At 41.5% G+C, this 16,990-nt stretch overlaps 2 protein-coding genes and 1 long non-coding RNA gene across 3 annotated transcripts in view; 2 read left to right on the top strand and 1 right to left on the bottom strand.

Moving 5' to 3' along the window:
• The window catches only part of scfd2 (sec1 family domain containing 2), a 104,965-nt gene that overhangs the window by 57,689 nt on the left and 30,286 nt on the right, over nucleotides 1-16,990 (top strand). The gene's annotated exons all lie outside the window — the stretch shown is intronic.
• On the top strand, nucleotides 1,991-3,665 carry LOC308393632 (uncharacterized protein). Its single transcript, XM_080877560.1, has 2 exons — nucleotides 1,991-2,265; nucleotides 3,153-3,665. The coding sequence occupies exons 1-2, from the start codon at nucleotides 2,006-2,008 to the stop codon at nucleotides 3,421-3,423; spliced, it is 531 nt and encodes a 176-aa protein (XP_080733686.1). The 5' UTR covers nucleotides 1,991-2,005; the 3' UTR covers nucleotides 3,424-3,665.
• On the bottom strand, nucleotides 3,763-5,493 carry LOC308393633. Its single transcript, XR_013971010.1, has 2 exons — nucleotides 4,864-5,493; nucleotides 3,763-4,027 (listed from the first exon to the last, which is right to left on the bottom strand). It is a non-coding gene; the product is annotated as an uncharacterized lncRNA (long non-coding RNA).

Raw genomic sequence — 16,990 nt, 5'->3', positions numbered from 1 at the left:
GCCCCCCCAGAATAAACACATTAGAACACACACATATACACACACACCTTCTTTATAACTGTCGCACTCTTGAGTTAAAGCCAAGACAGCCCACCTACTCCTATTTTACACTATTCCTGTAATACAGCTTTTTCTCATCCCTGACCCAGAACATACAAACTACTGCTTCCACTTTGAAAGAACTCACTATTTCTGACTGTGCTTTCATTTTCCTCTCCATACAGTAGCAAAAGCAAATTCTAAGAAAATCCTCTGAAAGGGGTGTAATATTTCCAGGAAGGGATATAGAGTATGGTTTTAATTTTCTCCTTTTCCTGTTTTCTTCTCCACACCTCCTCCCTCTTTAGACTTTCTCCTTGCATTGCTGCTGGAAGCGTACACAACTTTTAGTAGCATCTCTCCAGGGTTTCACAGTTGTATGCAACCTCTCCTCTCCAATGAAACAATCATTCACTTAGCTACACGTGTTGACAAAGTGATATTAATGCAGCATGTTGGTGTATTAAACAGACTCAGAATTGCGACTGAAATAAAGCACAATCGCAAAAGAATTCTTTTCAGATAGTCTTAAAATGAAAATATATGCGTGTTAAGTGTGTGAAGTACTATTAGACCAGTACTTGCCACTACTGGCCGGCTCATTTCTGCCTCAAAGCACAAATACTTCAGTTGTTATTGCAACATACAACTGCAATGAACTGCTAATTCACTGAATCTGCATTTGGATTCAGCTCTATGCCCTGGACAAGTTCTTAAAAATAACTTCTGTGAAGAGGAACCCCAGTCTGTTCACTTTGTTGCAAATGGTACGAATTATGAGAGCATGACTTATCAGAGGTCCTAAGTGACAGAGAGGAAGATAAGAAACTTTTTTGGGTGATGCAACCAAAAACTAACTACCACTTCAGTTAATCAACAATCTTACTCATTAAAGAGTATGCAGAAACTCCCTGTGTGTGACTATGAGTGCACCTGGGATGTCTGCATTACTCAGATCAAGTGTGTAATCTGTTGAGACAAGGTGGTTGATGCTAACATGGTTCCAAGCAAGCTCAATAGACACTTGGAAACCAAACATTCCCCCTCAAAGAAACCACAAAAGAGGTCATGATCTCAACAAGAGGCAGTAAGACTGTTTTTTGGACTGTGTGAAAGTGTCTGATAAGGCAGCGGAGATCAGTGCTGCAGTGGAGCTTATTACAGAGACAAAGAAACCTCAGACGGCCACAAACGAGCTGTTTAAAGTGCCTTTGGCTTACAATACAATCAAACAAACGGATTATGTGTCAGATCACATAGAAGTGGTTTTGTGCACATATGCATATAAGTGTGCCTTGAAATTTTGGCTTTTCCTTAGGTGTGCCTTGGGCACAAAATGTTTGAGAGACTCTGTCATAGACACACTAATGTGCATTTAATAGCATTGCATTGGCAGGTCTCTTTACCCGCGTAGGCACTTGGACGCATACACAAACTCTCAGGTGGGAGCAGCCAGCCTCTGCTAGGCCTCTGCATCGCTGCAGTAGTCAAGTGGTTCAACACACACAACACCCACTTCACTCTCTCACTTGAACTTGACTATGAAGTTGTTACTCTTAGTTAATCCGTGACAGCTCTATGTTGCAGCATGGAAGTACAGATTAGCTGGGATTTTTTTGGTTTTTCTCTTTTGAGTGTTTATGCAGGACTGGTTCATATAAAACTGGTGCACTGGGTTGTTTAGGTTTTGCTGACTCACTTTTATAAGAGGTATAATGCATGTCTTCAGCAGAAGTAACGGTGTGTTCACACCGAACGCGATGGACGCGAATAAAACGCCCCAAACGCCCCTAATTTGACGCGTGTACATTCGCGTCTCAACGCGTGTCCAAGAAAAATCCATCGCTATTTTGACGCGCGTGAACCGGAAATGTGGGAGGAATGTGGGAGGGAGTTGTGCCAGACCGGTATCTTTGCAAGATGGCAGCTATCGAGCTAGCGCTTGAAGAGAGAGTCTCCCTTCTCTATGTACTGTGGAGAGCAGAGCAGCAGCGTAAAAGACGTCCTCGCCGTACCTGGGTCCATCAGGTCCTCCAGAGGCATGAGCAGTTTGGTGAGTTTCACCACTTGCTCCAGGAGATGCGCCTGGATGACGGCCGATTCCAGCGCTATCACCGTCGGCCAGTTTGAGGACCTGCTTTCCCTCGTCGGTCCCAGCATCGCCCGCCTAGACACCAACTACAGACGCTCAATCCCACCTGCAGAGCGCCTGTCCGTCTGCCTGAGGTTAGTAAAACTATTTAATACGGTAGTCCTTTATTGATATCTGTGCTAATATGCTAATCCATCCAGTTATACACTGCTAACATGGATGTGCTATGCTAACAGTGAATGCTGTCGGTGTTTACTGAAAGCAAACTGTGGTACAGAGACGACTCTTTATAATATTTCTAGTGATACTCAGAAGCTCTCATCAAGTCCCGATTTAATTCGATTTATGCTGTTATCAGTGTTTGCATGATAGCATGGCTGTGGTGTCACATCAATGTATGCGCTCGGTGTTTGCTGATATCAAACTGTAGCATTAGGACCACTGAGTTAACCTTGTAGTGATACTCACTCCTTTTTATTTAGACCTGGTTTAATTCTGGGATAGTTGAATATTTGTATATAATCCCTGCAGCTGTCAGACTCTATAGCAGGGGTCACAGCCTTTATTAAAACAGAGTTAGATAAAACTGTGAACAGTTTGGTTCATCTCTAGTTACATGGTTCTATCTTGATAAGCTGTCTTATCACAGATTAATTTTTCAAAAATATTAATGATTTAAGCAAGGAAAGGGCTACATGTCAACACACAACTCTTTATTTCTATTAATGTCTTACTTCATTCCTACCTGATTGACATGTTTAGGAATTATGAGTGATTGGCTCACTGTAGTTGTGAAAGTTGCTACCAATCAAATTATGATATGTTAAAGTTAAAACAAAACACAACTGTTTTAGATATGACCTAATATACATTTTGTAATTATCCTTATAATTACAAAATGTTTTATGTAAGATTTAAGTTTTGTGATTTATATCTGACATCACAAAAGTATTTTGGAATTTGAATAATGTATTTTGTAACTGCAGCACACATAATACTGATTTTGAACAATTTTGTCCAGGTTCCTTGTCACCGGGGACTCCTTCAGGACCATCGCGTTCAGTTTCAGAGTCGGTGTGTCCACGGTGAGCCAGATCACCCCCCAGGCAGCGACGTCCATCTGGGACTGTCTAGTGGACGACTTCATGGCTGTGCCTTCACCTGGAGACTGGCGGTCCATCACAGAGGGATTCCAGGAGCGCTGGAACTTTCCTCTGTGCTGTGCAGCTCTGGATGGGAAGCACATCCAGACAAAGGCACCCCATATATCATATAGGAGACACACACATTGATATACACTAAATATTCATTTCATTTCTTTTTTGTGGTGCCCAAATTGATGCACCTGCTTGATTTTGTTTAAACAATTATTGCACACTTTCTGTAAATCCAGTAAACTTCTTTTCACTTCTCAAATATCACTGTGTGTGTCTCCTGTATGATATTTAACTGACATTTTTTATTGTAACAACCAACGATTTATACAGGAAAATAATGTCTATTAACAAGGTTGCCCAAACTTCTGCATCCCACTGTATCAGTATATTTTGTCATTAGTATAATATGAAATAAATTCTACATGTGTCAAGTTGTGTGCCAACATTTGCTGTGTAGTAGAACTGAGACATTAGTCATTATAAACATTTATTTGAAATAATATTAAAAGTCTCAAACAGAAAAACATTAAACATAAATATATAAAATATAAGAATTTACAGAGAGACAGGAATAAAAAGGACCAGCTGCTCTCCAGAGCAGGAACAAGGCTGAGGAGGAAATGCTCCATTGGAGACTGGTGTGGCCTCTTCAGGGACTCCAGGGTGGCCAGCTCCACCGCCGATGGACCGTCCTGGGACCCGTCCCTCATCTGCCTCAGAGCCGTCCTCCTCTGTGGGCCTGTAAAACAGCACAAAACACAAAGAAATGAGAAGGCTGCTACTAGATTTTAATTTCAACATTGAAAAAAAAAAAAAAACAATAACAGGATATAATCAGATTGGTTGTAGATATTTAGTAAAGGTGATCACAAGGGAATCCCACCGACTAAAAAGGTATCAGTGCTTGCTGTACATATCTGTGGGTGCAGCAGCAGGAGCTCAGGGACTGGGGATGCTCTGCTGCAGAATCAGTTGGTTCTATCAATACAGTATTAAATGTTAACAGGTTGGATATAATAATCGTAGAGTAGACAGTGGTCCCTCATTTATTGCAGGGGTTCTCAGAATAACTAGCCCCTGGTCACAGTTCTCACAATTGATTCTCAAAGTGCAAACCTTTGTAGATTGCAAAACGTAAAAGTATTATTATGCCGCGGTTTGTCTTCATCTGCCCGCCACTTTCGTGCGCCTTTTTCCCTCACGGTGCAGGTGTCTATTTCCGAATGAGGCTCATAGTTATGGGTGTTTTTGTGCTGTTTTTTCTATTGGACGCGATGGTTATCAAAACCAAACGTGATAAATTTGGCAAGCGCAGGAGATTTGTCAATCAGGCTGCAGAATGCAATGCTGTACTGTGCAATAAAAAATCAGCGAAAAAGCAAAGCAGTGACGGATGAACAGCGGGACCACTGTGTGCTGTTTATTAATAAACAATAAAATATATTCCTAAATGACAACATGCATAAAAGCAGAACGGTATTTGTACGTCAGTGGGAAAATAGCGGTGGCTTGCTAGCTTTTGTGCGGCTTCCCCGGGTCAGTGAAAACTTTCAAAAGAGAAATGAATGAACTTACCAGGTTGCCCGATCTCTTCACATATCTTCCTCCAAGCTCGGTCCTTTTTATTCCTGTCTCGGTACTGAAAGCAGCTGGTGTTGTACAGCTCCGAGTTGTTTGCTACCGCATTGATTAGCCTTCCCCTCCATTGAAGTATGAAAGGCTTTGGCTGGATCTGCCCCTTTGACCTAGGTAACAGCCACGTCACCAGGCTCCTGATTGGTTGTCGCGGCGCGATTTGACGCTGGAGTTCAGATTTTTCCAACTCGAGCGGTAGACGCGAAACGCGCGTATGCACAAAATGCAACACAAAAACTCACGCGCGTGGTTTTATTCGCGAGTCAAACGCGCCAGACGCGCTACACTGACGCGCGTTTTGGCGTTTTCGCGACGCAAATCTGCTTCCGAATTTTCGCGGGACCCGCAATCGCGCGTCATCGCGCCTTTCCATTGACTTTACATGTAAACCTGACGCTCTATTCGCGTCCATCGCGTTCGGTGTGAACACACCGTAGACTGTCAGCCCTCAGACGCGGGTAAAAATGCATGCACGGTATACGATTAAAAGTAAAATGAACCTTAAAATAATGGAAAATGACAGACATATAAAACGACTACATATTTGTGCACTTTTTTGTGAAGATGAAGCATTGCAACATTTCCTTAAAACAAGGGTGGCGTCAACATATCAAGGTCAGTAATAATAAGTGCTATGTCTGCTAGCGGTCACTGTAGCGCTCGTCCACCCTATAATCCACTTTGATGTGGACCTAAAACCCAGCAGGATGTGATGTTTATGTAGGATGCCTGCCTGTATGGGTAAGTATACATGTGACTCCCTTTGGTTTGTGGGTATCGTTGTAAGTGCTCATATGATGTCGAGCTCCAGGGACTGAAAAGGGAAGCGAAGCCACGATTAGGAGGATCTGACATTTGCAAGAGAAGCTTCCTGTGATACGAGGTTTCCTCTGTGTCTTTGGGACTCACCTTCTTATCTCGCCCCCCCCCCCCCCCGTTCTCTATCTGGCGTTGACTACTCTCTTGAAATTCATTCCTTTCTTGCTCACGGTTGCGCAAACATGTTTCCTGTTAAAGCCTCATATTTTATTTATAAATGAAGTTCAATTTGCATCATTTACAATTTTTTTTTTTTTAAAAACCATTTTTTTTCACTTAATCTTAGTTGTATTTAAATTTGTTTCAGCCAGCCAGTGATAATGAGTGCAAAGAAATATAGTATGTGTAACTCACAACATTGAGAAATGCTGTTTTTAAAAAAGCAGCACTAACAACAACCTCGAATACATAAATATGAATAAAAAAGAAGATGGGGAGGATGATAGGGAGGAAGTTGGACAGTATACAAGTTGCATGTTTTCCCATAAAAACAGAAAAAACTGTAATTGATTCAAATTTGGCCCAGTATTCTTTAGGGTCAAATGCACCTCTTCACCATTTCAAGTGCTCCTGCTAAGTTTGGATCGCCTTACAAAAGTCTCATTCTGATCATTTGCAGAATCTCATTTGAGATTTCACCAAACTTGCTCACAAAGCAAACATTAACTTCTGTGTGAAGCTGACCCAACTTTCATGTCAAGGATCGTCACTTGTTCCAGACATGACTCAGAAACAGAACAGCACTTTTCAGTGGTTGGGCCAGCAGTGGAGGCACAAAAGGTGAGGAGCCGGACAAGGAGCATACAGAGGATAGTCACCGCAAACGACCTGGGCTGTGGTGAATGTGGTGTTTATGGCCACACCAGCAGATTTGCTGCTATTTACGTTTCCTGGATACCAGTTTCGGGTGTCTTCAGCATCACATAGTTGCTGCAGATTTGTAAGCTGCACATCAATGATTCAAGGCTCCTTTCCACCAAACCAAAAGATGTCCCACTGGACGGAGATCTGGTGATTGTGGGGGGCATATAAGTACAGTGAACTTATTGTTATGTTCAAGAAATTAGCTTGAGATCATTTAAGCTTTGTTAACCATCAAAAGAGGGATAGAGTTAGGGAGGGATAATGGGGTCGTCAACAATACTCTGTTAGACTGTGGCATTGAAACAATGATCAAGTTGTACTATGGAGCCCAAACTGTGCCAAGAAAACATCCCCACCACCAGCAGCCTAAACCGTTGAAACAAGGCAGACCTAATTCAGACCCAGTTTTGACCAAATCTTCTGAATGTTCAGATCAGGCATCATTTTCCAGTCTTCTATTTTCCAACCTTGGTCGGTCTGTGTGAATTAAAGTGTCAGTTTCCTGTTTTTAGCTGACAAGAATACGACCCGATGTAATCTTCTGCTGCTGTAGCCCATCTGCTTCAAGGTTGACATGTTGTGCATGTCATGTAATTGTCTTCTGCATACCTTGGTTGCAATGAGTGATAATGTTGCCTTCCTGTCAACTTAAAGCAGTCTGGCGATTCTCCTCTGACCTCTGGCATCAACAAGGCATTTTCCCCAGCGAGTGGTTGCTTACTGGGTATTTTTTCTCTGGTAACTCTGTAACAAACGACTTAGTCTCACTTTTAGCCTTTTATAAATTCTTCGAATTATCGTGAAAAAGTGTTGGCATCACTTTACATCATCCCCACAGCTCTGCTGTCACAAGTCTTTGTCCTGTTTCGTGCATTTGATAAACTCAGTTGCACAACAAATCGCTGTTCTCTAGGAGAAATCTTGCTGCAGAAATGAGATTCCTGTAATCCGTTAGCCCAGAATATGACTTTCTTTTATCCATAATGTTCATGTTGCAGAAAGCTGATTAACGCTTTTCAATGCTTTAAAAGTCCCCATTACTTTGAAACTTCTTTTTTTTCCTCATTTGAACTACATGCAACATTTCCAGTGTGTTATCTGTATTTTTTACAAGGACATGTTCCTTGTTTTGGGTTTTTTTGGCTACCTGGCACTGAAAAGTAGAACTGAAATTGAAGTTTAAATGCCTATCATTCCAAAATCAACATGCCAGCTACCCTTGGAAATCCTCACACCCATGTAAACAGTTTTAAGTGGCAGAAACCTCCTATGAGAGAAATCTGAAAACTATGTATTTTCACAAGTTTCCCATTTTTTTGTTTTTAGGTCCCATGTTGAACTTCTGATCCCTCTGTAGCCTCCACCTTCTTCATCACCATGGGCTTACACAGAGACTAAACCTATCCCTCCTACCGTGTGCTACTGTTCCTACAGTTAGAGAAGTATCAGAAACGTCTTCATAGAATAGTTGTCTGTGGGGAGAACACAACTACTTCCTCTGTCATGCTACAGTGCTCTTGTAGAACTGAGACTTAAAGATGAAGAGTACCTCAGTCTCTTTGTTCTCTGCAGCTCTAGTTTGTGAGCAAAGCCCAGTGCAGCAGCTCTTCAGTCTCCCATGTTGAGAAAAATCCTGTGAGTCACCTAGATAATCATATGACTAAGTCACACTAAAGTAAAGCAAGTGGCTGACTGGAAAAAAATCCCTTGAAATGTTAGTCTGAATGTGCACTGCAGTATTGTCTGTTTTGGCTTTGCAGTGGAAATTTTCAGAGAGAAGAAAAAAAAAAAATCCAGATTAATCAATCAGTCTGTGTGCGCGCGCGTGTGATGTGTGCTACTCCTCCACATGTGGCTTCAATCTCTGCTCTCTATTCCGTCCCACCCCTCCTTTACCCTTTACAGAAACTTGTGACCACCGAAGACGTCTTTGTGGTTCAAAACAAGTCATTTCATATTGAAATTTACATCAGATTTGTCCTCACTTTTTTTTTTCTTTCATTATGACTCGGAATACGTCACAGCAAAAAATCCAGTTTTGCGCAGCGGTAGTCCATACAAACAGGTATAGTACGACCGTTGTAGTGTGTTGACTGATGAGCCAGTAAACAGACCCTGCGTCTCAGATATCAGTGAGTTTATTGCTCTGCGTTTAGATCGGTCAGTTCCGAGTTGTTTATTTGGCTTCCAGGTATGAAGCCAGTGAAACCCGCAACTCTCTCTCACAATCGTATGTGTATCCCCTCAGTTTGACCATGCAGTAATGGCTTTGTAGAATCAATAAACAGTCATGCAAGAACTTGTTCGCACAAATACACAAGTCTGTCTCCAGCGCATATAGAAACTAATCTCTCTTTTCTGCTTTCCCACAGACAAAAACACATTTTCTCCCTTCTTTGACCCTACTGCTCACTTTTTCCGGCACTCGTTTTAACATACACACATATAGAAGTATTCTGCATTCCCATACTTTGTCCCTAGGCACACTTGGCTTTTAAAGGTCACACAGATCTGCTGTCCGACCCTCCATCCCCTCATCTGCAGTATGTAATTCAGACCAGCAGCACCCAGTGACCACCATGGGGTAGAGGCTACACAACCACCTGACCAAACTGTCACCCACTCATCAAACAAGCACACAAACATACACAGCCGCCACCACAAGCCTTCGTTCCCCCCGCCTCTTTCCTGCTCCATCCCTGCAGCCATTATCAAAGGATCTGAACAACGTCAGCGTTATCTATCGGCTGTCTCCCATGGGAGCAGCCGAGCACATTGCACACTTATCATGCAGCACTCACTCTCGGTCTCTTTCTTCCAGCACACTCTAACATGCTTGCATGCACACACACACACACAAACGCACGCTACAGAGTGAAGATCAAAGGTTAAACATCACTTTTCATCAACTGCGCCACCCTCTACTCTATCTGTCCTCCTCCTGTCTAATGGTTGTGTGTTTGTGTGTGAAGCTATGTGTACATGAGTACAAGCAGACGTTTGTCTGTGGTTGTGGGAGCATTTCTGTCCTCACCAGGCGACGTTTTGGAGAGGCTTTTTTTTCCTTGCACACAGTAAATAAACAGTCCTGTCCTCCTCCATTGTTTTCCTCTATCTTTCTCCATCTCCTGGATGTTTTTTTCCCCCCTATGAAACTACAGTTTTGTTTGCATTAAGCGATTAATGGGAGACTTAGTGTTTCTTTTGTAGTTGTAAAATTGGCTATTAATTTGACGTATGCTCCAATAAAGTCTGTAACAGAGCCTTTCTATAATTTGATAAGTATGTGAGATTTTAAAGTGCATGCCTAGGAGTTTGCAAGTGAACTGAAAATCCTGCTCTCGACTCTTTCAGGGTTAAAAATAAAAAAGTGAGAGAGAGAGTGGGGTACTTCACCACTTAACCCCCCCGTGTGAACCCCAGTCCTGGCTAAAGCAGGAAGCGTGCACTTATTCTCGAGGTGTACGTTTACAGAACCTCTTTCTCTGCACCCTCAAATTTTTGTGGGTCAGGGGTTCAATACGGCTGCAGAGTACTGTAACGTTCAAGACATGAGGTATTCAAGTTTTATTCAAGTCTTTTCTCTTTTTTGGAAAACAACACGTCTTAACACTATTCACAGTAAACCTTGAGAACTCCTCCTCCTTCCAAAATAAGTGCTCGAGTATGAGTTTGGCAAGTGGATATTTTTGTGTTGTTTTTTTTCTAAGCTTTTCTTGTGGCAATAATTTTGAACTTCATAATTATCTCTGGTATTTAGAAATATTCTTGTGAGAGTGTGTTTCAACATCAACACTTAAGGCAGTGTGTGTGTAAAGTAAATAGAAATAAATTATGCAGTGTCTGGGAACACGTTCAGACTATGAAACCTGGTATGTTAACGGTTTCCTCCTAGCGCTGTATGAATTTGTCCAAAGTGGTTTGCAATTATTATTAAAACCAATTTCTTTCTTATTTTTGTAATTACAGTTCTTTATTTAGCTGAAGAAAGTAGACCTGTGTGTGTCTGTGCAATCTTTAAGACTTCATATGTAAATCACATTGCGTTCTAGCCGTTATCACTGTTGTTTCTTGTTGCATCTGGCTGACTTTCATTGCGAAGTCAAGCAGCCTTGCTCCATAGTTCATTAATGATAACCCCATCAGTGAGGTTGGCCACAAGCCGTCCCTTTCCTCCAGCTCTTCATTAGCACGGTGTTGTGGGTTTGAGCTTCAGAGCAGCCAGGCTGCACTCTGGGCAATCCAGGCTGCCATGCATATTATCACATTATTATGCTTCCTAGTGTGTGGGATTGAACATTTGCCGTAAGGCTTCTAAGCACTTTTACCCGCTGATCCGCCACACACTTGTAGAGTTTTTGATGTCATTGCGACCTACATGTAAATGTAGATTATTTTTAAATCAGCAGCATGCATATCTTTGACTCTGCTGTGTTTTATGTAAAGTATAATCCTCGTGGTGGATTTCTGCTGTTCATCAAAAAAATAGGTAGTAGCAGACGTAATCAAATAAATACGTTCTTTAGCAAATAAATGGTAAATGGTCTGTGTTTATATAGCGCTTTACTAGTCCCTAAGGACCCCAAAGCGCTTTATACATCCAGTCATCCACCCATTCACACACCTGGTGATGGCAAGCTACATTGTAGCCACAGCCACCCAGGGGCGCACTGACAGAGGCGAGGCTGCGGACACTGGCGCTACCGGGTCCTCTGACCACCACCAGGCAACGGGTGAAGTGTTTTGCCCAAGGACACAACGACCAAGATTGTCGGAGCCGATTACAAGGCGAACTCCCAACTCTTGAGCCACGATCGCCCCAGACTCCTCAGGGTTAAATTTATACTTAACATGGTTTCATAAGCTTTTAACATCTAGTGAGCTAATAGATTATTTCTTTTAGGATTTTCGACTCCACATTAATAGGCCCTTATGAGCTGTGCTTATATAACTGCCTCCAGTGCCACGACAAAGTTAGACAAAAGTTATATATAGAAGTTAATAATTGTGTTTTCCCTCATTTGCTGCTCCTGGAGGCTGCTACATGTCCTACTCTCCTGTGGATGGCTGCTAATTTTCTCTGCTAGAACTGATGCAGTGTACTTTTCTGTACCATAACAACAGCTCCTCTGGCTCAACCATATGTCAAATTTTTAGATTTTTACAGAAAGGATTTAATGACGTCTCCTGATAATTCGTGTGTTAAACAGAACTGGGTCGGATTGGGGGTTTATTTGGCCATTTCCAAATGCAGAGGCACTTGGCACACTCATTTTGGAAAATTTGCTTGCTACAACTGACATCTTAGTTTAGCTTAGCAAAAACACTGGAACAAACCAGTTATACTGCTTCTTTCAAGGTTTGCAAAACCCACCTACCAGCATGTTTAAGGCTTACCAACTAGCACATTATATTTCTTTAATTCATTCTTATATAAACAAAGTGGTTTAGGTGGGATTCTGTATAAGGGCTATTTTTTTGGAGTGATCAATCCTAGGCCAGCGGTAACTTAAGTTTCCGCTGGCCTATTAAAAAGTGGCAGCTGTGCCAGCAGTTTCCACCTATTTTCTGTCTTGATGCAAAACTAAACTGCTACCTTGAATCAATACAGGAACTATTCCATCTACCGTAATTCTCTGTTATAATCTAGTGCAAAATATCATTAAACATCTTTTCCACAAATTAAAATATAATATTCCTTGTCACTGCATTGCTGCTTCTTTGCATAAACTACAAATCCACAAATTAGTATGTAGACCCAAACAAGCTATTCATTCATAAAAATATGACCCCAAATAGCTACTAGCGGTAAAAAGTAAAGTGTGAGATTAACCATCCTTATCTTTTTTTGTTTAATTTTAGCTCACTGGCACTTCAGCACTCTTCACCAGCCTCTTAGTGGGCTCTGCACTATCGAAGAGCCCATTTTCTTTACTCAGTTGTTCTCATGGAGGTCTTATTGCAGAGGTTGTTTTATTTTTACCTAAATACTAGGTTTGGATCTCTATGGCAGCCTGGAATTGGTTTGGTTTTCTAGGAATTCATTTACCTTATCTTATTTTCAAAGAGCTGGGTACTGCTGTTTCACCTCAGTGTCTCTCTGAAATACCAAACTGTCCATGTTGATGATAGTGTATTACTACTATGTATGCTATTTGAAAGCAGATCAAACCTCTATTTTAACCATCATTACCATGTTACAGGTCACAATTTCTGTGTGAGGTCCTGCACATCCTAGATGTGGTTTGAGAAATGTACTGTAGCCAACCTGCCTGTCACTCCCAACTACTGGAGCTCCTTAAACTGTCCCTTAAGGCTGTGATTTAAAAGAAAAGTCAGGTGTGGGTGTAAATACAGCTTCATGCATTTTAGTGTGAGGGTCATCATACACACAGAGTAAACAACTAATTTAAATGCATGCTGTAATATGCACTGTTAAAACAGTTAAAATTTGAACTTTTGAATTGTATTTTTGGATGTTTTTCTACTCTTCCACATCATACACGTTAACTGTTCTTTACTCAGCAGGAACCACAAAAGCAAAAATTTAATTTAATGTTTTTGTGGTTCTAGAAATATGCAATGTGCTTCAAAATACAGCAAAAAAGAACGACCAGAAAGAGGCAGAGAGACCAGAGAAGGAGGGAAAGTGGTTCTGGTTTTTTCGCAGGTTTGAAGACACTGCGCCCACGTCTGGGCTACAACGTCTGTGTATTATCTGAGAAGTTTGAGTCACAGAAAAAGAAGAAATGACGTCGAGCTCCCCCAGGAGAACGAGAGAAAACAGTTCATTCGTGGCAGCAGTGAGAGTTGGAACGTGTGTGTCTGTCTGTGTGGCTGTGTGTGTTGGAGTTCAGGGTTCAGTGGTGTAATAGTGCACCCTTTTGACCATATTGAGAGCTGCAGCGTTACAAGATTGTGAGAAACTGAAAAGATTAAAAACAAAGTATTGCTCTAAGATCCCGCATGGTTTATGCAAAAATTCTTTAGAGTATCTTCAGCTCTGCAGCATTTCCCAGAGTAAAATGGGCCTGGAGACATAACCTTTTTATTGAAAAAGGGAGGCCTGTCACAAAGGCCAGATATTCTTGCCAAGTGAAATATGTTCGCGCTTACACAATGTTTGCTTAAGAGCTGTTTTTTTTTAGCCTTGGATTTCTTGGTTCAATATGTAGTAATGCAATAAAAACGTCAGACACAGCCAGAAGACAATAAGCTCTTCGGTGCAGCTTTCACTGGAGAGTCGTATCTGCCACGTTCACACGTTCACAGTGCCCCGACAGCCAGGACATTAGGACTGCATTCCTCAGCCTGCCTTTGAAGTTTGTGGTATTTACTTTTCATCTAATTAAAAAGATTTAAATTGTGCACAACTTCACTGCAGCATATTTAATATATAATAGTCATATACTACAACTGAGATAAAATCCATCAACTTCAAAATGCCCTTACACTTTTATGTGTTGCTCTCCAGTGTGTATGTGCGTCTTAATGTGTCCAACAGCGCACATGTGTTTATGCGTTCTTGTCCACCAGTGCAGCTTGTAACTCTAGCCCAGCATGTTGCACAGAGGAACACCACAGATGTTCAGATGTTTCTCCTTGGAAAACAAACAGAGAGGCCATTTTCTCCCTGGACAGAGTGACTGTCAAAATAAGAGCCTCCCCCCCCTTGGATCTCCCCTGAAACAGAGACTCTTATTCATAGGTTCCTTACTCGCTCTGACCTGCATTTGCATGTGTTAGTTTTAGGTCAGAGTTTCTTCTACATTTGAATTTTATAAATATTTGTTTGCACATGCTTCTGGACTGCACATTTTTCTTGTGGCACACAGGGGAGAAGCTTTGAAGGTGAAGATGGTTCAGACTGAGAGAGATTTAAAGTCCAGGGAGGGGGATTAGAGAAGTCATGGTGGGAGAGCAGGGCGCCCTCTCCTCCTTCTGCCTTCCTCTTTCTGCTCCGCATTTGATTGATGTCTCGTGCTCTACAGTGTATGGCAAGGCTCCACCGGGGCCTTACAGGGCCCCAGGTGAGGACCTTGGGGAGACCGAAATGGAAGGGGAAAAAAATAGAAAAAACATGAGACGGTGGGCTAGCTGTTTTCTTTTTTGCATGTCATAGGCCAGCCATTTGTCTTTCAGCTTTACAAAGATGATATCATTGTTTTTTTTGTTTTACCTGACACATGCATCAGTCTCACACTGATGATGATGATGATGAGACTCAAAATGAGAGCATATACTTTTTCTGAAAAGACCCGCGTTTTGTGCCAGTGCCAGTAGTAGAAGATTGGTGTGATAAAGTCAGAGCAGAGGGGAAAGAAGAAAACAAGCTGTGTGAGCTGTGAAATTGAAGAGGATCAAAGTGTCAGCGAGTCGTAAATAAATCCTGGTCCCTCCCTGTGGGTAGATGGACAGGCTGTTGCATTGCACTGATTCCGTGAGCATCAGGAAACACTCTCGAATCTTTATAACTGCATGTGCAAACTCTTAATACTGTCAGTACTTTAAGAGACGGTAACGCTGCTGAGGTTGCTCATCAAGACTGAGGAGGTGGTCCATTGAACCCTTATTGACCGGCACGCTTTCCCAGAACTCTGTGTTTGTGTTTGATGCAATGCTGGAGACTCGCAGTGCTATGAGCTTGTTTCCTCTGAGCCACATGTGCTCTGCGGTGCTGAGCAGACTCAGAGCACAGCAGTAATGAGAAGTCCAGGTGCAGATTTTACCCTTGGGGAGGAAGTCCTTGTTTACTCATATTTAACCTTGTTTCTGACCCACCCACCCCCTTGTTTTTAAGGCATTCTGACCCCACGGACGTTCTGCTATGGTAGCCAAACTGCTCCGCAACATGTTAATGATACTCAACCGGTGGACTTTGATATTATATACTCAGATATGTTAAAACAAAATTGTACTTGTTACAAACCAAAACCACAGCTACATTCCAGTCACAGGCGAACACTGAAACACAAAGTGATGACATCAGTGCAGGTGTCTCAGCAGCACTTTTTTTTTTAAAGATTGCATAACATCTCTATAAATCCGAGGTTAACACAGATTTAAATCCCGCTTGTGTAGATACAGTGTTCTACACTGTTGTGCACTTTTATCTCTAAATATCATCATGTACTGGCTACAATAAAATGTTCATGACTGTTCAAAGTTAAAATCATGCCGCTTTTATAGACCTGACTTTATTTGCTTTATTCCTTTAAGTATAACCTGACAACACCAGTAAACTTTGTTATTATTAACAGAACTTCATCTCAAACTTGTGACAGTTGAAATAAAATTTGTAGTAAAAAGAAAACAGCACTACCTGCCTCCCAGACAAGTTTTTCTAATTAATCTTTGTCTAATGATAATGTATAAAATGTGAAAATAACATGGCAGTATTTGGTAGTAGATGTTTTCTTATTACCCGACTCTGTACCTCCTCCTATTTTAATGGAGCGTTGCAGTGAATTTGGCAATAAGGTCAAGGCTAGAATTGTTCTTGACTGCAAAAAACATTAACAGGGAGGAGATATTCTACCAAATATTTTCTCTAACATGTTTTTAGGAGACCAAAAACATTATTAACAAAATAGTGAATATCAGACAAACATTCAAGTCAGGCCAGTTGGTCAAAGATTTTATGCCAAATTAATGTTAATATTGCCCCCTAACTGCAGGATGTGTAAATGAGCAAATGTTTGCTGAGTAAAAAAAAAAGAATTGAGGTTTATGAAAACTTAGTTGCGCTTCATTAGAAGATTTTCCACAATGTTAATTAAGCAGAACTTGTTTTCCAAAACATCTTTACCCTTATTTTAGAGTGTGCCCGTATGATTAATGGCCATGACATCTAAACTACAGTTTCATGACTTACACTCATTTAAGAGCTGCACATCAGACAGCGGTTATGTTTGTTTTGACTAAAAACAGGCTTTCTGTTCATGGAAAAAGATGTTTACAACCCTCATAGGAATACCCTTTGACTTTATAAATGTTTTGCCTATTGCAAATTAAGTGTCATAAAGTTTTATACTGTTTAGACTGCTGAAGGAACTGCAGCCTTATAGACACAATGCATTCAGCTTTTTTTTCTTTTAGCTCCAAAACAAGATGCATGTAATTTATTCTCTGCATTGCTGCTGTCGTCCTCTAGGGGACAGACTAAACCAACTTTTGCTCACAGCACGCCTTAGTTTAGGTTGGGCCTCACTGCCCTCACCGCTGCCTGTGGAAGAAGGAGCTGTTGTGTCATGGTGTGTCTGTGTTTCTTGTTTTCTTAAACAAGATATGCAATCTCACTGCCCATCCTACAGTCAAAGTCTTTGTCAGCAATTTGGAGGATTAGAAAAGGAAACACTGTGAGCACTTTTACTGTGGAATGGCC

The sequence above is a fragment of the Rhamphochromis sp. 'chilingali' genome, assembly GCF_963969265.1.
Source record: "Rhamphochromis sp. 'chilingali' genome assembly, chromosome: 3".
NCBI lineage: Eukaryota > Metazoa > Chordata > Actinopteri > Cichliformes > Cichlidae > Rhamphochromis > Rhamphochromis sp. 'chilingali'.
Note: the sequence above shows the minus strand (reverse complement) of the source record. Positions and strands in the feature narration are given on the sequence as shown.